Source organism: Salmo salar, chromosome 21 (assembly GCF_965601325.2).
Source record: "Salmo salar chromosome 21, fSalSal1, whole genome shotgun sequence".
Classification (NCBI taxonomy): Eukaryota; Metazoa; Chordata; class Actinopteri; order Salmoniformes; family Salmonidae; genus Salmo; species Salmo salar.
Window position 1 is genome coordinate 5,226,633 of NC_138311.1, and position 27,853 is coordinate 5,254,485.

Sequence of the window (27,853 nt, forward strand, 5' to 3'; positions counted from 1 at the left end):
CTCAGGGATTTCACCATGAGGCCAATGGTGACTAAAACAGTTACAGAATTGAATGGTAGGTGAAAACTGAGGATGGATCAACAACACTGACTACACAATACTAACCTAATTGACAGAGTGAAAATAAGGAAGCCTGTACAGAATACAAATTATTCCCAAACATGCATCCTGTTTGCAATGTTTGGGGCAAATCTAATACAACACATTACTGAGTACCACTCTCCATATTTTCAACCAAAGCGGTGGCTTCATCAAGTTATGGGTACATAGCCGTGGAAAGATGCTTTGGAATATTCTAAAACATGCATCCGGTTTTCAACAAGGCACTAAAGTAATACTGCAAAACAATTGGCAAAACAATTAACTTTTTGTCCTGAATACAAAGTTGTAGGTTTGGGGCAAATCCAATACAAGTACCAGTTTCCATATTTTCAAGCAAAGTGGGGGCTGCATCGTGTTATGGGTATACTTGTAATCGTTAAGGACTGGGGAGTTAATAAAAAAAAAAAAATTGAGCTAAGCACAGGCAAAATCCTAGAGGAAAATCTGTTTCAGTCTGCTTTCCACCAGACACTGGGAGATGAATTCACCTTTCTGCAGGATAAGAACCTAAGACACTCGGCCAAATCTACTCTGGAGTTGCTTACCAAGAAGACAGTGAATCTTCCTGAGTGGCCGAGTTACAGTTTTCACTTAAATCTAGTTGAAAATCTAAAGCAAGACCTGAAAATGGTTGTCTAGGAATGATCAACAACACGTTTGACAGAGCTTGAAGATTTTTAAAAATAATAATGTTACTCAATCCAGGTGTGGAAAGTTCTTAGAGACTTACCCAGAAAGACTCACAGCTGTAATCACTGCAAAACTTGCTTCTACAAAGTATTGACTCAGGGGTGTGAATACTTATGTAAATTAGATATTTTTGTATTTCATTTTCATTAAATTAGCAACAATGTCAAAAAACACGTTTTTCCGTTGTCATTATGGGGTATAGTGTGTCTGTGTTTGTGAAAAGATCAATTTTGAATTCAGGCTGTAACGCAACAAAATGTGGAATAAGTCAAATACTTTCTGAAGGCACTGTGCCTATAACACATATGAATAAAGGCCAAGATGAGAAATCTAATTGACAGACAGCCCTAATACATATACACAAAAAATGTATTGTAGACACACTGCATGTAGAGAAGTCCACCTCTCCTCCTCCCTTATTTTCTATTTGCTGAGTTGTCCCAACCTCAGTGCATACAGTGCCTTAGGAAAGTATTCAGACCATTTGAAATTTTTCACATTTTGTTAGGTTACAGCCTTATTTTACAGTTGATTAAACCATTTCCCCCCCTCATCAATCTACACACAATACCCCATAAGGACAAAGCAAAAACTGTTTTTTAGAAATGTTTGCAAATGTATTACAAAAAAAAAAAAGAATTTACATAAGTATTCAAACCCTTTACTCAGTACTTTGTTGAAGAAAGTTTGGCAGCGATTACGGCCTCGAGTCTCCTTGGGTATGACGCTATCAGCTTGGCACACCTGTATTTGTGGAGTTTTTCCCATTCTTCTCTGCAGATCCTCTCAAGCTCTGTCAGGTTGGATGGGGAGCGTTGCTGCACAGCTATTTTCAGGTCTCTCCAGAGATGTTTGATCAGGTTCAAGTCTGTCTCTGGCTGGGCCACTCAAGGACATTCAGAGACGTGTCCCAAAGCCACTCCTGCATTCTCTTGGCTGTGTGCTTACGGTTGTTGTCCTGTTGGAAAGTTAACCTTCGCCCCACTCTGAGGTCCTGAGCACTCTGGAGCAGGTTTTCATTAAGGATCCCTCTGTACTTCACTCCGCTCATCTTTGCCTCGATCCTGACTAGTCTGCCAGTCCCTGTCGCAGAAAAACATTCCCAGAGCACAATGCTGCTGCCACCACCATGCTTCACTGTAGGGATAGTGCCAGGTTTTCTCCAGATGTGATGCTTGGCATTCAGGCCAAAGACTTCAATCTTATTTTCATCAGACCAGAGAATGTTGTTTCTCATGGTTAGAGTCATTTAGGTGCCTTTTGGAAAACCCCAAGAGGGTTGTCATGTGCCTTTTACTTAGGAGTTGCTTCCGTCTGGCCACTCTGCCATAAAGGCCTGATCGGTGGAATGCTGCAGAGATGGTTGTCCTTCTGGAAGTTTGTCCCATCAAGAGCTCAGCATATGTGGGAACTCCTTTAAGACTTTTGGAAAAGCATTTCAGGTGAAGCTGGTTGGGAGAATAGAAAGAGTGTGAAAAGCTGTCATCAAAGCAAAGGGTGGCTAAAAAATCTCAAATATAAAATGCACAACATTTTTGATTGCTACATGATTCTGTATGTGTTATTTCATAGTATTGATGTCTTCAATATTATTCTATAATGTAGAAAATAGTAAAAATAAAGACAAAATCCTTGAATGTGTAGGTGTGTCCAAACCTTTGACTGGTACTGTGTATATATATAACATAGGGAAATCAAGTTTTTGACTGCACTGGGACTTTAAGCCTTTTTGGCATTCAGACGATTCAAGGCAAGAAGTATAGGCTATGACTTTTAAAAGTCAAAGAAGTACACTATATGCCATGATGTTTTGTAGATTTAATGTTTGTAAAATAGTTGTACAGCCTGGGGACATTTATTTAGTAAGATGGCATTCATGGCACTCAGGGGCCAAATCTGTGGTGGCTCTATATCTACAAATGTTTAGGGTACCTAAATCTACCTCTGTGCCAAATGTGGTGTTTGTCTCAAAGTAGGCCTTGTGAAATGTAAAATTGCATTACCCTCTATGGCCATTTTGTAAGATGACTACCAAGGTCTCCAGTGGCCAAATCTGTGGTGGCTCCATATCTAAATCTATTCAGGGTAAATTAATCCACCTCAAAGCAAATTTGGTGCGTTTGTCTTGAAAAAGTCCAGATAAATAGTGCTAACGACAGCAGTCATTTTGAAAGATGGTCGCCACGGACGCCAGGGGTCAAATCTGGGGTGGCTTCATATTTAAATATTTTCATGGTACATAAATCTCCATCTTTTCAAAATGTGTTGCTTTTATTAAAAAGTGAACGATTTATCAGCTTAACTGCCCCACTATAGGGCATTCGGGATGGGATTAAGGATGGTCTCCCAGGTTCTATCCCAGTTGTAGGCAATCATTTTGTACTTTTATATTTTATGTTTCTAACCCTATCCCAAACCTAAACCCTAACCTTAACGGCAACACATTCCACAATCAATGGACAGCTCCACAGACTGCCCCATACGCCATAATTAAAAGGGCCAGCCATGCCATCTCTTTGTTGCTGCAGTTCTGGCCAGTTATGTATTTTCTTTGGAGATTGTGTTGATAATAATATACTTAATATATACATCAAATATGTGATCTATAGGCTATAGAAATTTAAAAAGCTAATCCTCTTGTTTTCCCAGGCAGGTATGTACGCTGTCTGCTGAGTCATCCCAGCGGCGGTGCAAGACCCCTGAAGGCCTTATCTGCAGTGGTAGGGGAGAGTGTGACTGTGGAGCTTGCATATGCCAGGTCGCAGAGCCAGGGAACTACTATGGACCACGCTGTGAATGCCATGACTGGGTCTGTGCTACATATGACGGGAAGACATGTGGAGGTAAGGGATAAAGCGATACAAAAACACTCAGTCAGCAGGGTGTATGGTTCCTCTCTTCTACAGTTTTTGTTGTGACTGTTGCTCCCTCTTTTGGTTGATTGATTGAATTGTAAAGCATTTTATGTCATTAACAAATACTGTAGGTAACCAACCATAGTATGTACAGTACAAGGACATGTACTCTCACGGTTTGACATGTCAGTGGATGCATGGTGCAACACGTTTTGACCCAGCTCGGTCTTCCATAGATAAGTTATAAAGCAGACATCTTCTCTCTCAGATTGCAAACATTCTGGAAAGCTCTTTGCTTTGACTCAACCAGACTGACACTATCATCGGGTTAGCAGCCAATGCCAAGTGTGTGAGAAGTATAGCTAGGCCTCATCCTGGAGTCACACTAAAAATCCTCCTCCAGGTTTTATTAAGGCCTTTGATGTTCCCACAGTCTTTCATTGTAGGGGAGAGTTTTGACATTTTTTACATTCAGCATCACTCTGTCAAGGGAATTATTTCAGGATGTTGAGAATCCCAGGAAATAATCAGAATTAATATAAAAATGACAGTTTTGAAAACATACACTACATGACCTGCTCGTCGAACATCTCATTCCATTCAGCCACAAGAGCATAAGTGAGGTGATACTGATATTGGGCGATTAGGCCTGGCTCGCAGTCAGCGTTTCAATTCATCCCAAAGGTGTTCAATGGGGTTGAGGTCAGGGCTCTGTGCAGGCCAGTCAAGTTCTTCCACACCGATCTCGACAAACCATTTCTGTACGGACCTTGCTTTGTGCACAGGGGCATTGTCATACTGAAACAGGAAAGGGCCTTCCCCAAACTGTTGCCACAAAGTTGGAAGCACAGAATCGTCTAGAATCTCATTGTATGCCATAGCGTTAGGATTTCCCTTCACTGGAACTAAGGGGCCTCGCCCAAACAATGAAAAACAGCCCCAGACCATTATTCCTCCTCCACCAAATTTTACAGTTGGCACTATGCATTGGGGCAGGTAGTATTCTTCTGGCATCCGCCAAACCCAGATTCGGCCAGATTAGGAACCGTGATTCATCACTCCAGAGAACGCGTTTCCACTGCTCCAGGGTCCAATGGCGGAAAGCTTTACACCATTCCAGCCGACGCTTGGCATTGCACATGGTGATCTTACGTTTGTGTGCAGCCACGGAAACCCATTTCATGAAGCTCCTGACAAACAATTATTGTGCTGACTTTGCATCCAGAGGCAGTTTGGAACTCGGTAGTGAGTGTTTCAACCGAGGACAGACCATTTTTTTCCACGCTGCGAGCTTCAGCACTTGGCAGTCCCATTCTGTGAGCTTGTGTGGCCTACCACTTCACAGCTGAGCCGTTGTTGCTCCTAGACGTTTCCACTTCACAATAACAGTGCTTACAGTAGACCGGGGAAACTCTAGTAGGGCAAAAATTTGATGAACTGATTGTTGGAAAGGTGGCATCCTATGATGGTGCCACATTGAAAGTCATAGAGAGTAAGGCCATTCTACTGCCAATGTTTGTCTATTGAGATTGGATGGCTGTGTGTCGATTTTATACAGCTGTCGGTAATTGATGTGGCTGAAATAGCCGAATCCACTCATTTGAAAGGGTGTCAACCAGTGGTGTAAAGTAAAAGTTAAAAGTTAAAGTAAAGTAAAATTAAGTCAAAAAGTACATGATAAACAGAGTAGCAGCAGCGTAAAAAGAGGGGTTGGGGGGGCACACAATGCAAATAGTCCGGGTGGCAATTTCTGTACCAGGCAGGGATGCAACCAGTCAGGATGCTTTCGATGTTGCAGCTGTAGAACCTTTTGAGGATCTGACAATCCATGCCAAATCTTTTTAGTTTCCTGAGGGGGAATAGGCTTTGTCATGCCCTTTTCACATCTGTCCTGGTGTGTTCGGACATTTTACATTTTTTTTACATTTTAGTCATTTAGCAGATGCTCTTATCCAGAGTGACTTACAGTAGTGAATGCATACATTTCATACATTTTTTTCCCCGTACTGGTCCCCCGTGGGAATCGAACCCACAACCCTGGTGTTGCAAACACCATGCTCTACCAACTGAGCCACACGGGACCATTCTAGTTTGTTGTTGATGTGGACACCAAGGAACTTGAAGCTCTCAACCTGCTCCACTACAGCCCTGTCGATGAGAATGGGGTCGGTCCTCCTTTTCCTGTAGTCCACAATAATCTCCTTAGTCTTGGTTACGTTGAGGGATAGGTTGTTATTCTGGCACCACCAGACCAGGTCTCTGACTTCCTCCCTATAGGCTGTCTCGTCGTTGTCGGTGATCAGTGCTACCACTGTTGTGTCGTCTGCAAACTTAATGATGGTGTTGGAGTCATGCCTGGCCATGCTGTCGTGGGTGAACAGGGAGTACAGGAGGTGACTGAGCACGCACCCCTGGGGAGCTCCAGTGTCGAGGATCATCGTGGCAGATGTGTTGCTACCTACCCTCACCACCTGGTGGCGGCCCGTCAGGAAGTCCAGGATCCAGTTGCAGAGGGAGGTGTTTAGTCCCAGGATCCTTATCTTAGTGATGAGCTATGAAGGTACTATGGTGTTGAACGCTGAGCTGTAGTCAATGAATAGCATTCTCACATAATTGTGCCTTTTGTCCAGGTGGGAAAGGGCAGTGTGGAGTGCAATAGAGATTGCATCATCTGTGGATCTGTTTGGGCAGTATGCAAATTGGAGTGGGTCTAAGGTTTCTGGGATAATGGCGTTGATGCGAGCCATTACCAACCTTTCAAAGCACTTCATGCGGCATTTGGACCAAATTATACATTTTGTGAATGGTTTCTTAGAAACATGGGTAGCTCATACTACCCATTTGGCTCAACTTACCCCACTCTCCCCTTTCATCAGCTTCTGGAAGCTCATTTAAATTTGACAGCCATTCATTTCAATAGAGATCGAAAAGTACATTCTGAAAGTGTAGTCATTTAGTTTGACCGGTCGCTGCTTTATCGGTACAGAATAAGAATGCTCTGGCCTTATTAGTTCTAGAATACACATCAGAGAAATCATACATTTTGGAATAGACAGCTTGCCGTCCACATACGTCATGGTGGCATTAGCTTCTGTTAGATAGCCAGTCTGTTTTTAATGTTGGGCGGCCGTTCAGTTGACATTTCGGTAATTGTTCTCAGAAAGGAGATGTGCGTTCACACAAATCCATGGAGTTGGTTTGAGCTTGACTGCACACCTTTCTAGCATCAAATATGTCCACTCTTTCCCTCATCCTCTTCAGTCTCTTGTGGTTATTGGCATTGTTCCTTGAAATACTAAAGACATTTGGAGTGCTGACATCCAGTCATGGACTACAGGGATCATGGCTCTGGGCGTAATGAAATAAATGGATTTGGAAAAATAAAACAACTCAAGTTCGAGATTCTTTCTTGTGGAAAAAAAACAAAATAGTTTTGTCTTTGCAAGGGGAATTGATGTTAAGCTAGTATCAATCAAATGTGATTTTTTTTTGCTGTTTTGGGTTTCATATTTATTCCTGTTTCCTCTTATTAAGTGGAAGGGAAGCACTTTATGCATTTCTACAGGCACTTCAAGCATCTGAGCATCTGAACATTTAACTTGTTGTATTACCAGATAGCAACTGCTGTGCAGTCGCCAAACATTCCATATCCTGAACACCTGATACAAATTATCCTGAAACATGCTGCAGTCGTTCTTCTTTGAAACCAGTGGAACTAAATCAAAGCATTCACACTGATCAATACCATCGTAACAGCTACTTTACTATCCAATTTCATGAACTTGAAAGTAATAAATATATTTTTTGCTGAAGATTTACAGTCTTGAACAGGCCTAAAGACATGTGTGTCTGTGTTTGTGTGCGTACATGTGAGTGTGCTAGTGAGCTCCTTCAGGAGAGTGTGTGTTAGTGTATGTGTGTACGTGTGCACCAATGGAGGCTCCTCAGAGGAGGAAGGGGAGGACCATCCTCTTCAGTGAATAAAAAATTAATCTAAATAGTAAACATTAAAAAAATTATGCTTTTTAAATAAAACTATACTAAATATATTCACCAGTGGAGGCTGCTGAGGGGAGGACGGCTCATAATAATGGCTGGAACCGAGCTAATGGAATGGTATCAAACACGTTTGATGTATTTGATACCATTTCACTTATTCCACCCCAGCCATTACCACTAGCCCATCCTTCCCAATCAAGGTGCCACCAACCTCCTGTGAAATTCATGTCAACAAATAATTTATTAAAACACACTGCTTTGCAATTAAGGTCTACAGTAGCCTCAACAACTCTCTCTGGGGTAGAACTATGGTGTAGCCAGAGGACAGCTAGCTTCCGTCCTCCTCTGGGTACATTGACTTCAATACAGCTCCCCGCACCCGCCCTGAAGTGTGTGTCATCAGTCCGGTGAAACCTGTACCGGCTCCACGCACCAGGCCTCCGGGTGCGCCTCCCCAGCCCGGTACGTCCTGTGCCTGCTCCCTGCACTCACCCTGAAGAGTGTGTCATCAGTCCGGTGCCACCAGTGCTGGCTCCACGCACCAGGCCTCCAGTGCGCCTTCCCAGCCCGGTACGTCCTGTGCCGGCTCCCCGCACTCGTCAACCAGTGCGTGTGTACAGTCCGGAGTCTCCAGCGACGGTCTACAGCCCGGAACCTCCAGCGACAGTTCACAGTCCAGAGCTTCCAGCGACAGTCCACGGTCCAGAGCTTCCAGCGACGGTTCACAGTCCAGAGCTTCCAGCGACGGTTCACAGTCCAGAGCTTCCAGCGACGGTTCACAGTCCAGAGCTTCCAGCGACGGTTCACAGTCCAGAGCTTCCACTGACGGTCAATGGTCCGGAGCTTCCAGTGACGGTCAACGGCCCAGAGCTTCCAGTGACGGTCCACGGCCCGGAGCTTCCTGCGCCGGTGCCATGGCTGGAGCCTTCCTCTGTGCCGAGGCCTAGTCCAGGCACGGTGTCCAGTTCCGCTCCAGGGCAGGAGCCTTCCTCTGCGCCGATGCCCAGTCCAGGCACGGTGTCCAGTCCCGCTCCAAGGCCAGAGCCTTCCTCTGTGCCGATGCCCAGTCCAGGCACGGTGTCCAGTCCCGCTCCAAGGCCAGAGCCTTCCTCTGTGCCGGTGCCCAGTCCAGGCACGGTGTCCAGTCCCGCTCCAAGGCCAGAGCCTTCCTCTGCGCCGGTGCCCAGTCCAGGCACGGTGTCCAGTCCCGCTCCAAGGCCAGAGCCTTCCTCTGCGCTGGTGCCCAGTCCAGGTACGGCAGCCAACCCAGCTCCATGGCCGGAGTCCTCCTCTGCGCCGGTGCCCAGTCCAGGCATGGCATCCAGTACCTCTCCAAGGCCAGAGACTTCCTCTGCGTCGATGCCCAGTCCAGGCACGGCGTTCAGCCCGGCGCCATGGAGGGATCCGGGGTCTGGGGGTGGGCTACGACCCGCACCAGAGCCACCACCGACACTAGTCACCCCCCCAACCCTCCCCATCTGGTTTCAGGTTTTGCGGCTGGAGTCCGGACCTTTGGGGGGGGGGGGGGGGTACTGTCACGCCCTGACCATAGAGAGCCCTCTGGGTTCTCTATGGTGTTGTATGTCAGGGCGTGACTAGGGGGTGTTCTAGTCTTTTCATTTCTATGTTGGTGCTCTTAGTATGGTTCCCAATTAGAGGCAGCTGAATGTTCGTTGTCTCTAATTGGGGATCATACTTAAGGTGCCCCTGTTCCCGCCTGCTTTGTGGGATATTGTTTTGTGTCTGGTTATTTGTTTTTTGGTAGTTTCACTTTGAATAAAGATGTGGAACTCAAATCACGCTGCGCCTTGGTCCGTCCTTGTTAACGATCATGACAACAACGAGCAAAGTGATCAGGCTGTTTGTATGTGGCTGCTATGAAAGTGAACTGTGTGCGGGTGATCAGTGATTCTGCTGATTCTGTTGAAAAACGTTTCTTAAACAGAAGCAAACGAAACGAAATGGGGAAATAAAAATAAGGTCATGCTCCTAAAAAAAAAAGTGTCCTCCCTAATCTTAAATGGCACCGACCGCCACTGGTGTGCACCTGCATGCTTGCCTGTGTGTGAGGGGGAGAGTGATTTATTTGGGAAGACAGGTTGGGAGCTGGTAAGGAGCTCATTATGGTTCACGGGTCCGGAGAGTGAAGGTTCTGCCTCAGCCTGATAATGGGGTTTCACTCACCCATACACATTGCAAAATGGGCCAATGTCTGGAGTTAGACTTTCATACACACACGCACACACACTTGCATATTCATCCACATGTGTGTAACTGCCTACAACCACACTCACATGTCAATGTTATTCAAAACAGTAAGAAGACGACCAAATGGAGCATTTCTCTCTCTCACTGCATTTGCCATGTTCTCTCTCCGCTGTTCTGTGCCCAGCATCCATGCACTTCCTGTGGCTCACTTATCTCTGCCTCTCCCAACTGCCCCCAGATAAGATTCTATGGATTTTCCTCCTTAGGGCTAAACTATGGGTTTTCCTCCTCCAAACACGTTAGCTGGGCTGACATTGAACTTGAGCTTTTCCTTTGGATGCTATTCATCAGTGACACATGGCCTAGATGTATCGCTAGTCAAAGCAACAAGTAGCGACTGTAGCGACTCGCTGTTGAAGTTATCTGAGAATGAATTGGCTTAAATCTGCAAGAGATGTTCAGTAGCAAGATACATGTATGCTTTGCATGTTGAATTAACTGTTTGTCACTGCAAAATGTCTGATCATGTGACATTTCTTAAAAGTTTGAGAGACAATATACTATTGTATCTCGTTTGTGATCTCAATCCGCCTGGAGGTTTGATTCACATTAAGTCCTTGTCTCTTCTGTCCATCTGTTGTGCAAATAGAAAGACACAATGTGCATAGTTTTTGTTGATAACAGTAAGGCATGGCATGCTTTTGATTAGTATGACGGTAATTTAATATCAACATTACAAAGAGGTAACAGAGTTCACTCAGAGGTTGCAGATTCCTAATTTTCCCTGAAATCCCCGGGCGACATAATTCTGTATTCAAAAAGGGCCCATTTAAATCTGGTGGGCACTCTACCCGAGCACTCCCAGGATCATGAGTGAGTCCTAAACACCCTATTCCCCATTACTGGGGGGAAATATGCTACTGCAGTCCTGTGCAGGACTTACCTGTTATCTGTTTTGTTTTTGTCTTGGTTTGTCCCTGATCAACCTTGTATATTTCTGTCTATTGGCTTAATATAATCACGAAAGAAAAACAACAGTATAAAACAGCATAAAAAAGGAGAGGATCCCAGGAATAAAGTCATATTTAGTTATGTATTGTATGTAAACAGCCACAACTTGATTGAACTTTCCCCATTGTTGGTGTAGTAACCTTTAATTGGTGCACAATTAAAACATTTTATTCCTTTGGTATAATGTGTTTTTGTTCTGAACGTTGTCCTCCCAGACTTATGGCGACTTGACGTGGCAATGTTTCCATCCCTTTCACAGTGTTTTAAAAAAAACATTTATTGGATTATTCCATTTTTAAATGAGCCATGTGAAATAACTGGTTTCTCTCTCTCGCTCTCTCACTCTCTCGCTCTCTCACTCTCTCGCTCTCTCACTCTCTCGCTCGCTCTCTCTCGCGCTCGCTCTCTCTCGCTCTCTCGCTCTCTCTCTCTCTCCTTTTCTCTCTTTTTCTCTCATTTTCTCTCTCTCTCCTTTTCTCTCCTTTTCCTCTCTCTCTCTCTCTCTCTCTCTCTCTCTCTCTCCTTTTCTCTCTCTCCTTTTCTCTGATGCCTAATCTTTTCCACTGTCAGACACACTAAGTAAGACCTGGGGCACAACAGGTTACTAGCAGCCTGTTCAAGGTGATCTGAATGTGAATTATGTGCAAAGCTCATTCTTGAAGTAATCATCAGATGAGGCTAGCGAGTGAATGTTGTTTAAAGATGTTAAAAACGTTGCAAATTGTTGTAGGTAGGTCAACCTTCCCATCAAGATCAAGGAGTCCTGCAATACTGCATAAACGGATGCAGTGAGTGAACTCCATGTCTTCCTTACTGAAGAAAGGTATTCACCTTCTTATTGCCAAATGGGTTATAATTACACTTTTATTTGGTTTATTCATTGAAGATTAATTAAAGGCCCAGTGCAGTCAAAAATGGGATTGCTTGTGTTGTATATATATTTCCAAACTATGAGGTTGGAATAATACTGTGAAATGTAATAAGATTATGATAATGGACTTTTAGTGTAAGAGCTGTGTGGTGGCTAATTTCCGCATTACCAAATGAGGAGTTACAAACACACCAGTCTGAGTTAAACTACATCTTTAATACTTAAGATACTTTTGCAAAAGTTCTTGACCCCACCAATGCACTCTCTCGAATGAATAATTTAATGAGGTGCTTACAGAATGGCTCAGGGATCTTTTATAGCAACGATACAGCCCCTTCAACGTACATTGACAAACCACAGATACTTAGTAACAGTTCACAAAGGTTACGTTTTGTATGACAGATATCCATAAAACACATCAGACAGTAACTGCTATGTCAACCTGGTTCATTATATAGCCCAGTATCTGGTCTCCTTAGAACTGTCCCTCCCAGGTACGGTATAGAACGAAAACACCATTTCATCCAATGGCATATATCAATTGTCAACTCTAGATACTCCCATCTCAAGCAAACCCCCTCTTGACCCCACTCCTGGACAGGCTCACTGGAGGGAGTGAACCTCTAGGCCATATATTATCACAGGATAAGTGTGAGATCTAAGAGACCATGGTCCCAGACACTGCCATAAACCTCCCCACAATAAGGAAAAGGAGGGTGTGACTTGCTCACAGACATTGTGGAGACAAGTCATTGGTTCCCCAGTAATCACGCCATCCCTTCACATGGTTTAAGCATAGGTAAAGACACATTCCCATGATGACAAGTCTGACCTCTCCTCTCTCTGGGCCCCAAGTGTCTGAGCCCCAGCTAAGGTAGACATGCAACTGAAAAGACACCAGAGTCCAATGGACACTTTCTAATGACAAGTACCTCAAATAAGCATATTATACTAATAAAACATCTTAATTATCTATGTTACCCAACTAATTCTGATTCGTCCACGACAGCTGTTTGAAAAGACCGCCTGAAATTTCAGCCTGTTTTGCTGGAATGGAGTTTTGGCCTGCCTGGTGAATTAGTTAATAGACCAATAAGAGAGTTCCAAACCTCTCTGCCTATCACAGATAGTTTTCAGTTTTCCCCTCCCCAGTCCTAATAAAATTATTGCTTGAGAAATTGCTCTTGCTAAGAAAATTGTTTTGTTCTTTTTGACAATTTTAAATGAAAACAATCACAGTAAGGTAATTACCCATTAATTGTAACCCAGAAATGATTTGATATTGGTGATAAAAACATCTGCATTGGGCCTTTGAGCAACTCATTTTGCATGGGTCAGATGCTCTCAACCCTTTCGGCACGCCAACTCTCCTTCTCTTACCCCAAAGGACCTTCAGCAAAAAGCTAAATGTCTCTCCAGTCTGGAAGAATCTGTAACTTTATGATTTGTGTGGATTTTATCATCTCTATGTGTCCTCCTCTCTCCTCTATCTCTGAAGGGTGGTTGGTTGAAAGAGGAAAGTAAGAAAACGGGCAAGAGAAAATACCTTTTCTGCTGATTGACTGCCCTAGCTGTGCTCTGTCAGAAAGTTCTTTCAGTTCTCTCTCTCCCTTTCTCTCTCTCTCTCTCCCTACTGAAGGCTTTGGGGTTTCACAGTCTCCTTCACTGTTCTGTTCCAGGCAGTCCTGCCTCCAGTCAGCCCTGCCACGGCACAAGGCGATCCCACCCCAGGGGAGTTTACGTAATTCTGGGCTTGGCTGAATCTGAAATCCCCCCTGCCTGCCTCTGAGTAGTTCTGACTCCTTTGGACACAACAGTTGTGGGTGTCTGGCAGATGCATCATCTTCGTCAAGTTGAGTACACGTCAGTGTGCTATAAGAAAAAGGTTTCCCTACATTCCCTGAATGCAGGAAAGAGAGAGTTTCCATGGCTCACTTGAACATTAATCTTATATCCTCCAAACTTGAGGCAAACTATTGTAGAAGATATTTAGGCATTATGATCCACAACCCAGACGTCACAGGAAAGACGTAATATTCTGGTTGTTGTCTGGTTAGATTACAACCACATAAAGTCTTCTCTTATTTGTTGCGGGGAAAAATACATTATTTCAACCAGTATACAACCTGACCGAGACGTCATAAGATTTCCATTCCAACCAGTTTGCCCCCTGGGAAAGCTCTCCTCTGGCATTTGATGTCCTCATTGCAATTGTTGATGTTATTGAAAATGTCCAGTCCACCAATTGAACAACACCCTTTGTCGACTACGGATTTACTGGTCTCTGAATTTGCAGCAAGGATTACAGTACTGTGCTGTACTTATTATTATACCTTATTACCCTGTCCCTCATTCTCCATTTCTTTCCTTCCTGGTGTATATTTTGATGTGCTCTAATACAGATGTGATGCACTGTGTGCTTGTATGATGACTCACCTAATGGGTCCAGTGCGGCTATGAAGGAGAGGTTGAGAGCTGCTCTCTGATGTGTGTTCAGGTTCCTCAGGGAGTTACATTAGACCGTTTCATGCTTGGAACATTGCAGCCATGTGCCAGCGCAATGATCATGAATAATACTGTGGTACTGTGGTGATGTACACTATTTTTGGGGACCCTTTTAGCTTTTTAGCACTACTGTCAGAATTACTGGCTGAATATATTTTGTTACTCTGCATAATCTCTTTAACTGCACCTGGCTGTTATCCTTCCATTATATACTTTCCAGCAGTTCAGATTCGCAACTGTACAGTTCTGGAAAATGTTGTCGACAGTTATTGCCCATCGCTTCTATGAAGAAGAAACAAACATCACAATGTGTTTTGGACTCATAGAATTAAAATGACTAATTTACTGTTACTTGTCACTCTATTTCCTGGTCTATCTATGGCTCTGGTCTCTTTCTCAGTCTTCTGCGGCTCTATAAGGATAAATTATTACTTGAGACGTGACTCCTTCCTCTCTCGCTTAAGACGTGACCTGACGTGCAGCCATTTCACGCTCCGCATCACAGAAGAAAAGAGAGCAAGGATGGAATAATTATTTACCAACATTTTTCTGTGTTTAATAGAGAAAGTGAATGGAAAAATGCCATCACACTATAAAACCCGGGAACCAAGCAGTAAATGAACACAGAAGACAATCAAACGTTTTTCCTAATTTGCTCATTACAGAACCAGGTTTTCAGCTAGAGGTCCTCATCGTTGTTGTATAATAGTCTTGAATTAAATCAAATTGTATTTGTCACATTCTTCGTAAACAACAGGTGTAGACTAACAGTGAAATGCTTACTTGTGGAGGTTGTATTAACTTAAACTAGTTTGAGATTCTTAATGACAGTCCTGTTCTCTCTTTTTAGATAATTGAATGAGTAATTTAAATGTTACATATCCCTGTGTTTATATATTGTTGAAATCCACTCCATATACAGCTGTATGTGTCATGGTAAAGTCAAATGAGTAGCTCATAACAAGAATGACACATCACCATCTTTGTCCATTTTTAGCTGAACAGTCAGGGTAGGTTATATCACTCAAGATTGCTTCATTATTATCTTAAACTGTGTTTCAAACAAGCCCACTTTGTTGTTCACCTCTATCTAAATGATATATCCACCATTTATCAGCGGACAGGAAAGACGTGACTGGAATAAAAACACTCAAATTAGCCTCCTGAATGAGTCATTGCTTCTCTCCCCATCAACAGTTTATCTGACGGTGACGGTGCATCACCTATCTTTAACTCCCACAGCTGCTGGGCTTGATAAAGTCTTTCCCAAGGCCTTATTGGCTGAATCTGTCTATCTGCCTCATTATCATTGGCTGGGTCTATCTGTCAGAGCGTGTCATTGGCTAAATATGTCTGTCGATCAGTAAAGAAGGATCTGGGCACCCTATGGCTAAGGGAATTTGCTACCAAGGAGACAGCAAACCCTGCTATCTCTTAGGCACCGGCCACACAGAGACTGATGAAATGCACAAAGACCTCACCATGCATCTGTTTATCCATCAAAGTTAAACTAATTTCAAGTTTTGACACTTCAAGTTTCCTCTGTCCTCCATCAACATATGGGCCCCATAGAAAAAAAGATTTACATTTTTGGCTTGACAATGACAGCAATGGAGTTGGCAAGAGCACAAAAAGATGTGGGAGCGGGTTAGTAGTCATTAAGTTGTTCAAACACTTCAATATACACTGCTCAAAAAAATAAAGGGAACACTTAAACAACACAATGTAACTCAAAGTCCATCACACTTCTGTGAAATCAAACTGTCCACTTAGGAAGCAACACTGATTGACAATAAATTTCACATGCTGTTGTGCAAATGGAATAGACAACAGGTGGAAATTATAGGCAATTAGCAAGACACCCCCAATAAAGGAGTGGTTCTGCAGGTGGTGACCACAGACCACTTCTCAGTTCCTATGCTTCCTGGCTGATGTTTTGGTCACTTTTGAATGCTGGCGGTGCTTTCACTCTAGTGGTAGCATGAGACGGAGTCTACAAGTGGCTCAGGTAGTGCAGCTCATCCAGGATGGCACATCAATGCGAGCTGTGGCAAGAAGGTTTGCTGTGTCTGTCAGCGTAGTGTCCAGAGCATGGAGGCGCTACCAGGAGACAGGCCAGTACATCTGGAGACGTGGAGGAGGCCGTAGGAGGGCAACAACCCAGCAGCAGGACCGCTACCTCCGCCTTTGTGCAAGGAGGAGCAGGAGGAGCACTGCCAGAGCCCTGCAAAATGACCTCCAGCAGGCCACAAATGTGCATGTGTCTGCTCAAACGGTCAGAAACAGACTCCATGAGGGTGGTATGAGGGCCCAACGTCCACAGGTGGGGGTTGTGCTTACAGCCCAACACCGTGCAGGACGTTTGGCATTTGCCAGAGAACACCAAGATTGTCAAATTTGCCACTGGCGCCCTGTGCTCTTCACAGATGAAAGCAGGTTCACACTGAGCACATGTAACAGACGTGACAGAGTCTGGAGACGCTGTGGAGAACGTTCTGCTGCCTGCAACATCCTCCAGCATGACCGGTTTGGCGGTGGGTCAGTCATGGTGTGGGGTGGCATTTCTTTGGGGGGCTGCACAGCCCTCCATGTGCTCGCCAGAGGTAGCCTGACTGCCATTAGGTACCGAGATGAGATCCTCACACCCCTTGTGAGACCATATGCTGGTGCGGTTGGCCCTGGGTTCCTCCTAATGCAAGACAATGCTAGACCTCATGTGGCTGGAGTGTGTCAGCAGTTCCTGCAAGAAGAAGGCATTGATGCTATGGACTGGCCCACCCGTTCCCCAGACCTGAATCCAATTGAGCACATCTGGGACATCATGTCTTGCTCCATCCACCAACGCCACGTTGCACCACAGACTGTCCAGGAGTTGGCGGATGCTTTAGTCCAGGTCTGGGAGGAGATCCCTCAGGAGACCATCCGCCACCTCTTCAGGAACATGCCCAGGCGTTGTAGGGAGGTCATACAGGCACGTGGAGGCCACACACACTACCGAGCCTCATTTTGGCTTGTTTTAAGGACATTACATCAAAGTTGGATCAGCCTGTAATGTGGTTTTCCACTTTAATTTTGAGTGTGACTCCAAATCCAGACCTCCATGGGTTGATAAATTGGATTTCCATTGATTATTTTTGTGTGATTTTGTTGTCAGCACATTCAACTATGTAAAGAAAAAAGTATTTAATAACATTATTTCATTCAGATCTAGGATGTGTTATTTTAGTGTTCCCTTTATTTTTTTGAGCAGTGTACTATAGTAACATGTACATCTGTGATGGTGGAACCCTCAGCCTGCCTGGGCTTGGCTATGTGTCTTTCAGTTGAAGGTTATTCAGATGGACGCCATATTCTGGGGCTGGGTTTGGTCTGTGATGTGCTGACAGCTTTGATGATAGCTTTAACACTCAGAGAAGCTAGTGTTGTTGAGAATACAGCTGCTCTAAAGCTACCCATAGGACACATTCTGTCCACAGCTAGCCACCATTGTTGTACTTCATAGTAATAATAATAATATAGATCTATTTTACATCTAGATAACAAACATTTCTCCCTACTTTTGGGTTGTTTTTCAGTTGTTTGAGTAAATTACTTATTTTTGATTGCTACATTGGCAAAATACTTAGCATGAAAGATGAATCCTGCATTTTTTCCCTTTCTTCTAAGAAGGATAGAATAAAATACATGAGCACCAAATCAGTAAATACTTGAGCTTGAAACCTTCACTTGAGTTATGTACTTAAACAAAAGCAACAAGGGGATAGAATGGAGACATTTGATTGTGGACATTTCCACTTTTTGCCTGGAATATTTATGATAAGTGTTTTGGATAGAACAACGCTACATGATATGAAATAACCTGGGTATAAAAAAAACTCCTCTGCAGTCTGGTGGGACAGATCAGTAATGAGAGGAGCGTGATGAGGACAAGGCCTATTTTTATGGCCTGATGGATAGCCCTTGAAGAGGACATCACATTTCCATGATGGACGAGGCAGACGAATGATGGAGTATGACATGCAAGGCCCCAGCAAAACGCGACTAGAGCAACATTTATAATAACTTGTCAACAGACCTCATTTGCATTGTGAATTCCCCCGTGTTCAACATTGCACACTTCAGCTATTAGAATTATGAGTAATGGTACACAGACAAAGCAGTTTCACAAACCCTCAGAATACCTAAACGTGTTTTTGGCCCTCAATTTCAGAGACGGAAAACAGATATACTTGATTTCAGTAAACAACCGCTGATCTTCACCACTGAAATGTGTTATACAGAAGATTAAAGTGATTCAAGCAAATATGGCTGTGAAACCACACAACAAATATGGTTTCTTACACATTTATTGGAAAATGTGTTTTAATATAATTTACCCAGCTAGCACATTAAGCTCCTTGGAAGTTATGGTTTCCCATTGCTTCTGGGAATGAAGCCATAAGTTTCCTGACCGGTAAAACTGAGTGTTTTTTTTTTTTTTTTACTTTCTGAGAACTGAAGTGGAAAGTTTGCCTGTTTTGGGAATGTATATTTTTAGGTTAAAGAAAAGTTCCTTTTTACTATGGTTCCCTGGAGGTTTTATTAATGTTCTGAGAACGGAAATTAGAGGTTATTTGAAGGTAATTAAATAACGTTCCGAGAACATGTTGCAATAAGACTTTTGATAAGACCATGTTATTTTTACTCATACAAAGCTGTTTGTTTTAGTCTATTCAAATAGACCCCGTTTCAAAGGAAACAAGCACTCATTAAGATCAGGTGTGGCCAATACACCTGATACACTTAATTAACAAAATAGAGCAGGGATCTCCAACTCTGTTGCTGGAGAGCTACTGTCCTGTAGGTTTTCACTCCAACCCTAATTTAGACCACCTGATTCTAACTATTAGCTGGTTGATAAGCTGAATCAGGTTAGTTACAACTGGAGTTGGAGCAAAAACTTACAAGAGGGTAGCTCTCCAAGAACAGGGTTGGAGAGCTCTGAGATAGAGGATAATAGAGAGTTTTGTTGATGCTGAGAACAGAATGTATATGTTTTTAAATAACATTCTTAGAACGTTCGCTGAATGTTACTAAAGTTTTTATGGAAAGTTTTCTTAACATTCTCTGAACTATTTCAGAACATTCCCAATGTCAAACCAGTTGGAGAATGTTACTACTGCAACACCACCAAAATGGACATTAAATGTAACCATGTTTGAACTTTTAGAAAACATTCTGTTAACTTCAAGTAATGAAATACCAAGAAAAAAAATAAAAAATTGGTCAAGTTCCTTAAATGTGCATAGAATGTTCCAAAGCCAACTATCCTGCACCATTCCCAGAAAGTTGTGGCAAGGTTGTATACAAAATAACCAAAGGACAACCAATCTCACCAAGCTCGCCAAACTCTAAGAAGCATTTTGTTCTCAGAATGTTATGTGCTATCTGGGTATTTTCTTCCCTTTTCAAAGTTGTCATGTTTCATCTGCTGAAACAGGGAGAGAGAGAGAATGGGGAAGAGAGAGGGAAAGAGTGTGAGAGAGAAATGGAGTAAAAGAGAGATCATTGAGAGAGAGAGTGAGAGAGAGAGAGAGAAAGGGAGATCAATGAGAGGGACAAAGTATATGTGAGAGAGACGACCTTAAGGCAGCAGAACCCTTTTTGATTAGGAAGAATTAAAATCCTTATTTTTGTCTATCAATCATGTCTGTAATGGTGTCAGAGGCAGTTAAACCTATTATCCTGCTGGCCTTATTACAACAGTTACGCAATCTAATGTAGGTCTGCCTTTAGAGCAAGACAGCCTAGACCTGGGAGCCTCTTTAAAATGTGTCATTCTACCTAAACCCTCTTCTCTCCCAACACTTTGTTTTAAGATGTGACATTTGAATAATATTACAATAGGAAGGAATACCCTATAGTATAAATCCTAGTCATCATGGCTTACTTGTGTAATGTAAGGGGTGGCAGGTAGCCTAGTGGTTAGAGCATTGGGCCAGTAACTGAAAGGTTGCTAGATCGAGTCCCCGAGCTGGGGATTTTTGCAAGGTAAAGATCTGTCGTTCTGCCCCTGAACAAGGCAGTTAACCCACTCTTCCTAGGCCGTCATTGTAAATAAGAATTTGTTCTTAACTGACTTGCCTAGTTAAATAAAGGTTAAATAAAAATGTAAGGATTGGATTGGAGGACTATTGCATCATCTGGTTAGACTGAAGAGCTTCAGCATCTTAGCAGAACTGAGGGGATGCCAAGTGTCTCCTTTTCATTTAACTGGCTAATGCAAGGTTGTGTGCATGTGCCTGCGTGCGTGAGAGCAACCACGTGTGTGCACATTCATGTGAAATGTATGATTATGTGTGTGTGCAGGTGAGTGTCTGTGCACTTGTGTGCCTGTGTATTATCAATACAATGTGTGTCTGCGTGTGAGAACTTCAATGTGTACACTATGTACTGTGCTTTTAACATCAGCTGATCAAAATATTCCATTGTCTCTAAATTCTATGACTTAGGTCTACACCTCTCACAACGTTTGATCTGACTCTGCCATCTCCCTCCCCTGTAGGCCATGGTGTGTGTCACTGTGGGAAGTGTGAGTGTGATGAGGACTGGTTCGGGGAGGCCTGCCAGTACCAGGAAGACTGTAACCTGACCAACAAGAAGAGCAAGGAGCTGTGCAGAAACCCACAGGGAGTAGTGTGCTCCAACGCAGGTATACTGTACTATGCCGTCGCACCTCAACCTCTTTCATATTGACACAGGTATCTCACCTCGCTCTTTCTTGCTAGCAAAGGTATGACACATGCTTGATTATCCCTGTGTTGTCTCTATTATTCTCTCTCTCTTATGTGAGCACAGGTACACAACTATAATGACACAGACACAGGAAAAGTAGCTGTGGCTTCGTCCCTAATTGCACCCTATTCGCTATATAGTGCACTACTTTTGAGCAGAGCCCTATGGGCGAGCTTGCACATTTGAAGACACAAGCTTATTACTTCAGACTCACCATACCCACATGTGGATAACCCTAACGATCTTGCCTGTGACCGTGTGTGTGTCTGTGTGTCTGTGTTTTTGTGAGAACGTGTGTGGCCTGATTGCAAGACCAATCAGCATGTGTGAATGCAAATCCGTTCACAGCATGCTGTCACCCTGCCTTAGGGACCTAAAGCAGATGCACACACAAACACTGCACAGGCTTCCCAGCCTGAGCCCCCAACACACACGTGATGACACACAACCCCTCCCAAAGCACATCTGCAAACCAGCTGTGTCCTCACCCCTTAATGTGCATCACATCAAGACAGACAGACAGATGAGACACACACACACACTCACACCACAGACACACACACAGATGTTTGTGTCTCTGACAGGCTCCTGTCACTGCGGCAGCTGCATGTGTCACAACCCCGATGGCAAGAGTCTGGTAACAGGACGTTTCTGTGAGTGTGACGACAGCGAATGTCTGGACGAGGACACCGGAGAGGTGTGTGGAGGTACGCCCCTGAGCCTGTGTGTGGTGTATGTGTAGGTAGCCACTAGAATATGTCCTCCACATCAAACAGACCATGCTTTCCACTGAGACGACGGCACAAATTGTTTTCTCTGACCTGGTTTTGAATGTCATTTAAACAAATAGCTGTACTGTTATAGACCTAATGCAGGATTTGGGAATGTTGTATTTGATGGAAACTGTCTCCAATATTGGCTGTGGTATGCTCTCTTACTCCCACCCTGGTCGTGTTACTCTAGCTGGGATTCAGTCAATTGCAGCTAGTGGCTTAACATTAAATGTTCAGAAGAAGCAGCATCTCCCCTATATAGAGGGAGTTGACACTAGATTAAGGAACTGGCAGTCCTGTGGCATCACCCGTTTAGTTCTGACAGCAAACCTGGCTGAAAAGTAATCCAATGTACGCAACCAGTAGCAAGTGTCAAACTCCCTCTATCTGGGACATGCTGTGCCTGTGCAAATCAAACGCACATCTTTTTTCCAAAGATAGTGGAATGCCATATTCCTTTCAGACAGGTTAGAAATAGAGTGGGAGACACGGGGATAGACACGGGGATAGAACCACAGTCTCCGGTGGGGAGGCATAGGTACAGTATGTTCAAGCAGCCGGGTAACTTATCACAAGACCACAGGCTTTGCACAATCAAATGCACTTCTGACAGTGCAATCTATAAAGCTTCTGTGAGTGGGAAAAACATTCCACAGTTTAATTTGTGAAAAGGTTAATAGGAAGTTAATTAAAGATTGACCTAATGTTTTCTGAATCACTTAGTGGGGTTATTATACTTATCCTAACGGTTCCTGAAGGTTTGGGATCCCCTGGTTGTCAACTTTAATTAACCATTCTCTAATTTAATTTGAAATAAAACACATTATGTTCTCTCCTCATCAGTCCATTGTGAGAGACAAAGTCATTACATTTTTTCAGGAGATTCAAAGCACAGAGATTGACAGTTCCTGCGTCCCAAATGGAACCCTATTCATTATTTATTTATGTATATATAGGTGATATGGTGCCATTTGGGACACAACCTGTCTCTGTAATAACTGTAATTAAAGGTGAACCTAATTACCAGAATATACAGTGCCTTCAGAAAGTACTTCACCCCTTGACTTTTTTCACATTTTGTTGTTTTAGTCTGAATTTAAAATGGATTCAATTGACATTTTTGTTACTGGCCTACACACAATACCCCATAATGTCAAAACGGAATTCAGTTTCTCAAAATTTTTCTAAAGTTAATTAAAAATGAAAAGCTGAAATGTCTTGCGTCAATAAGTATTTAACCCCTTTGTTATGGAAAGCCTAAATAAGTCCAGGAATAAAAATGTACCTAACAAGTCACATAGTAAGTTGCATGGACTCACTGTGTGCAGTAATAGTGATTTTTGAATGACTACCTCATCTCTGTACCCCTCTGTATCTGTAAGATCCCTCAGCCGAGCAGTGAATTTAAAACACAGATTCAACCCCAAAGACCAGGGAGGCTTTCCATTGCCTCGCAAAGAAGATCACCTGTTGGTAAATGGATTAAAAAAAGCAGACACTGAATATCCCTTTGAGCATGGTGAAGTTATTAATTACACTTTGGATGGTGTGTCAATACACCCAGTCACTATAAAGATACAGGTGTCCTTTCTAACTCAGTTGGAAGGAGGAAGGATACCGCTCAGGAATTTCACCATGAGGCCAATGGTGACTTTAAAATACTTACAGAGTTTAATGGCTGAGATAGGAGAACACTGAGGATGGATCAACAACATTGTGGTTACTCCACAATACTAACCAAACTGACAGAGTGAAAAGATGCATCCTGTTTGCAATGTTTGTGGCAAATTACTGAGTACCACTCTCCATATTTTGAAGAATAGTGGTGGCTGCATCATGTTATGGGTACATAGCCGTGGGAAGATGTTTGGGGGCGAGGTGCTGAGAATGTTTTTTTTGCCTGCACTACAGAGGGCTATATCGGTCCGCTAATACCGGGACTGTTAAAATCCCAGTGCGCTGACAGAGCGTGAATCATTTTTAAAACAATAACTCACAAATGTTGTACAATCCAGGTGTGGAAAACTCTTAGAGACTTACCCAGAAAGACTCACAGCTGTAATCGCTGCCAAAGGTGATTTTACAAAGTAGACTCAGGGGTGTGAATACTTATGTAAAAGCTATACAGTATATCTGTATTTCATTTTCAATAAATTTGCAAACATATCAAAACACATTTTCGCTTTGTGTAGATGGGTGAGGAAGAAAAAAACATTTAATCCATTTTGAATTTATGAATATGAATGCTTTCTTAAGGCACTGTAAAAGGGAACTACTTTCCTTAATTTATGTGGCTGTAAAAGTACCTTGTGTAATTATCCTCTGGGATAAACCTACATTGACAGAAATGTTGATTCGTTAACAATAGTTATAATAGTCCAGTAATAAACCATTTATAAGGCATGTATATATACATATATATATATATATATATATATATACATATATACATTATCAAATTAAATAATGAATAAATAATTATATTCAAAAAGGCAGAAAATGTTTACCCAAAGTGACACCCAACGATTCAACAATGATAACAGATTTCTTGTTGTATGCTATGTAAAGATGAAGGCGTTTGTTCGTCTCTGTGTGACTGTTGCATTCTGTTCTGCTTCCAGGCCACGGCCAGTGTTACTGTGGCAACTGTTACTGCGCGGCCGGTTGGCATGGAGACAAATGTGAATTACAGTGTGACATCAGCCCGTGGGAGAGCAAGCGGAGATGTACGTCTCCGGATGGCAAGATCTGCAGCAACAGAGGTCGGTCCCACTGAGTCTCTGAGAGAGTGAGAGAGCGAGAGAGAGAGAGACAGAGAGACAGAAGAGGAAGACAGATAGTGAGAGGGAGGATTGAAAAAGAGCAGAGGACATGGCGAGAGAAAGAGAGCTAGAAAGTGAGCACAGATGCAACATGTAACAGAGAGAATGAAAAACGGAAGATAACATCTCTCAATGTCTTTCATCTAGATATTGAGATAATTCAATCATACTGTGGTTGGTGATATCCATACCCAGTTGCTATGCCTCATCATCTTAGTTGCTCCATTGATACTGAGGTTGATTGTTGTTGCAAAGACGCAACAGGGGACAGGCAGGGAAAGTATGTATGACTAAACAGACACAGATGAGAGGACCTCTTTTCAGTCTAATTTAGCTAACTGACAGGTGCAGATGAGACTGAGGGCTACCTCTGGCACAGTTCCAAAACTATTACTGCTTGTGTAGAGAGAGAGACAGAGTGAGAGAGAGAGAGAGATAAAAGAGTTGTGGGGGGATAGAAGGAGCGAGAGAGAGAAAGAGAGAGAGAGAGAGAGCAGGAGAGGGGTAGAGAAGGAGAGAGAGAAAGATAAAAATTCCCTCATTTTGTATATTCCACTGAAAGTCTCATCAGAGCTTGGACAGGCAGGAGAAAAAGCCCACTGCAGAAATTGTCCCCGTGAGCTTTTCAGCAAAAATTAAGGGTAAGTGGTACATGGACTGAACTCGACCACAGAGCTGAATTTCTCATTTGTGGTCAAGTGGACAGCTAACACGGTGTGAATACAACTGCACCTTTACCACTCTACTTACCCCCCCCCCCCCCCCCCCCCCCACACACACACACACACACACACACACACACACACACACACACACACACACACACACACACACACACACACACACACAGAGAGAGAGAGAGAGAGAGACCAATACATTGAAACTCAAAGAGAAAGTGTACATTGCGGTAGGTGCAACAGATAGAGCAATGCAGAAATAAAACCTACACTTGGGTTACCCTACTAGAAACCTACAGTTTCCCTCAGTCCAAAATCAGGTGTTGTGTTTGGTTTACACAGTGCCTGTGGTGCCTGACTAATCAGTGAGATTGTGTTCAACTGGAGGGAGAAGAGCTGCAGGTGTCCCAGACTGCAGTAGTCACTCTGTGAAAGTAAATAGACACACCCAGTGTGTGTATGTCACTCTCCACCTACCATTTAGTTTACTTACTTCAGTATAAAACGTCATTCTAAACTGACATAGAAACAAGCTATTAGTACTAGGAACATTTGCATTGCTATAGTGGGGCCTTTTCAAGATGACACACAATCATCATCAGAAAGGGATCAAGGTAAATAAGTGCTCAAAGCGGGTGCTCGCTTGAACGCTGCATCCTTATTCCAAAGAATAAGTGGTATTTATAGCAGTGAAAAATGATCATCCCCTCTTGTATTCTCTCATCTCCCGTGCTCACTCAGTGATTTGATTGACAACTCACTGTGGATGTCTCCCCATCAATTCAATTTATCCCCATCCCCATCTTTTCATCTGAATCACCTTGTTTGTTCATTGGTTCTAATAATTTGCCCCAAATTGGCAGGCTTTGGAAATTCTCAACATCAGAAATATTGCTGGGTTAAATGTGAACATTCATAAGAGTGCAAATACAAATGCACATCCAAAATGATTTGATCCTGATGATTTTATTGAAATTCAGATCAATGACAACATGTGCATGTACCATGGTTCTTAAAGAAAAGGGGTTATTGGAATGCTACATATCTTCTCTTGGTGGGAGGAAGATAAAGCTGGTATTCTTTGAAAACAATGTAAAAAGAGGCAAACACTTAAAATCTGTACTGTATAAGCCAATAATAATATATATCTTTAATGAACAGCCTCAATTCTTCTGGGTAGGGACTACAAGGTGTCGAAAGCATTCCACAGGGATGCTGGTCCATGTTCACTCCAATGCTTCCCACAGTGTAAAGTTGGCTGGATGTCTTTTGGGTGGTGGACTATTCTTGATACACACAGGAAACTGTTGAGTGTGAAAAAACAGCAGCGTTGCAGTTCTTGACACAAACCGATGCGCCTGGCACCTACCACCATACCCCGTTCTAAGGCACTTACATTTTGTGTCTTGCCCATTCACACTCTGAATGACACACAATCCATGTCTCAGTTGTCTCAAGGCTTAAACATCCTTCCTTAACCTGTCTCCTCCACTTCATCTACACTGATTTAAGTATATTTAACAAGTGACATCAATAAGGGATCATAGCTTTCACCTGGATTCACCTGGTCAGTCTATGTCATGGAAAGAGCAGGTGTTCTTATTAATGTTTGGTACACTCAGTGTATATCTCTGAGATATACAGGTCCAGGTGTTAAAGTCAGGACTCATGGTTTGCATTCAAGTTTTTAGAACAGTGACATTGTTAGTGGCATGAAACAGCATGGCTCTATAGCCAGGGATGCCTGAGCTCCAGGGTTCCCAGAAGGGGTAGGAGATCCAGGGCCAGAGGCCAAGTCTGCCATGTGTCTGCCCTAGTCAAGAGGCCTGGCAACTGACCTGGCTCCCCTGTCCTGCCCTGTCGCGCCTGAAAAGAGAAAATGGGATTTCCACTGGCAACTGCTCAACTGGCACCCTGGCTTAGACTCATCAGAGGGAAAATAATGAAAGAGAGAGTTGGAGGTACGTGAGCTAGGAAATTAGCGGAGAGTGGGAAGGAGGATAGAGAAAGGGCATGAGAGCCACGGTTGTTCCACTATCACAGATTACCTCCAGACCTGACCATGCTTGACCATACATCTGCCTATACTGTACTTAATCTTATTCTCCTCCCCCTGCCTGTGATCCTGCTTCCTGACATTGCTCATTGTCGTGCCCCTACCTTGGCTCCTGCTTTTGCTCCTGCCATTGCCCAGTGCCTTACCCCTAGGCTCCTGCCATTGGCTTTTGCTGTGCCCCTACCTAGGCTCCTGCCTTTGCTTCTGACATTACCCCTGCTATTGCCCATTGCTGTGCCCCTACAGGCTCCTGCCATTTACCCTGCCATTGCTCATTGCCTTACCCAAACGTAGGCTCCTGCCATTGTCCCTTGCTATGCCCACTAAGGCTACTGCCATGCTCCTGCCCAAACCCAGTCCCTCCTATCATAAAATAAGAATTTGTTCTTAACTGACTTGACTAGTTAATTAAAGGTAAAATAAATAAAATAGCGGTGGTCTTTTCTTGTCAACAGTCTGCACTCTGGGGTCATTACCAAGGATTTGAGACTCAGGGGGAATCAGTCTGCC

General features: G+C 43.3%; 1 protein-coding gene across 1 annotated transcript in view; it reads left to right on the plus strand.

Moving 5' to 3' along the window:
• The window catches only part of itgbl1 (integrin, beta-like 1), a 161,513-nt gene that overhangs the window by 3,286 nt on the left and 130,374 nt on the right, over nucleotides 1-27,853 (plus strand). The window contains exons 2-5 of the mRNA XM_014163793.3: nucleotides 3,442-3,635; nucleotides 20,786-20,932; nucleotides 21,600-21,722; nucleotides 24,410-24,550. Coding sequence (XP_014019268.1) covers nucleotides 3,442-3,635; nucleotides 20,786-20,932; nucleotides 21,600-21,722; nucleotides 24,410-24,550 — 605 coding nt within the window. The remainder of the gene's footprint in view (nucleotides 1-3,441; nucleotides 3,636-20,785; nucleotides 20,933-21,599; nucleotides 21,723-24,409; nucleotides 24,551-27,853) is intronic.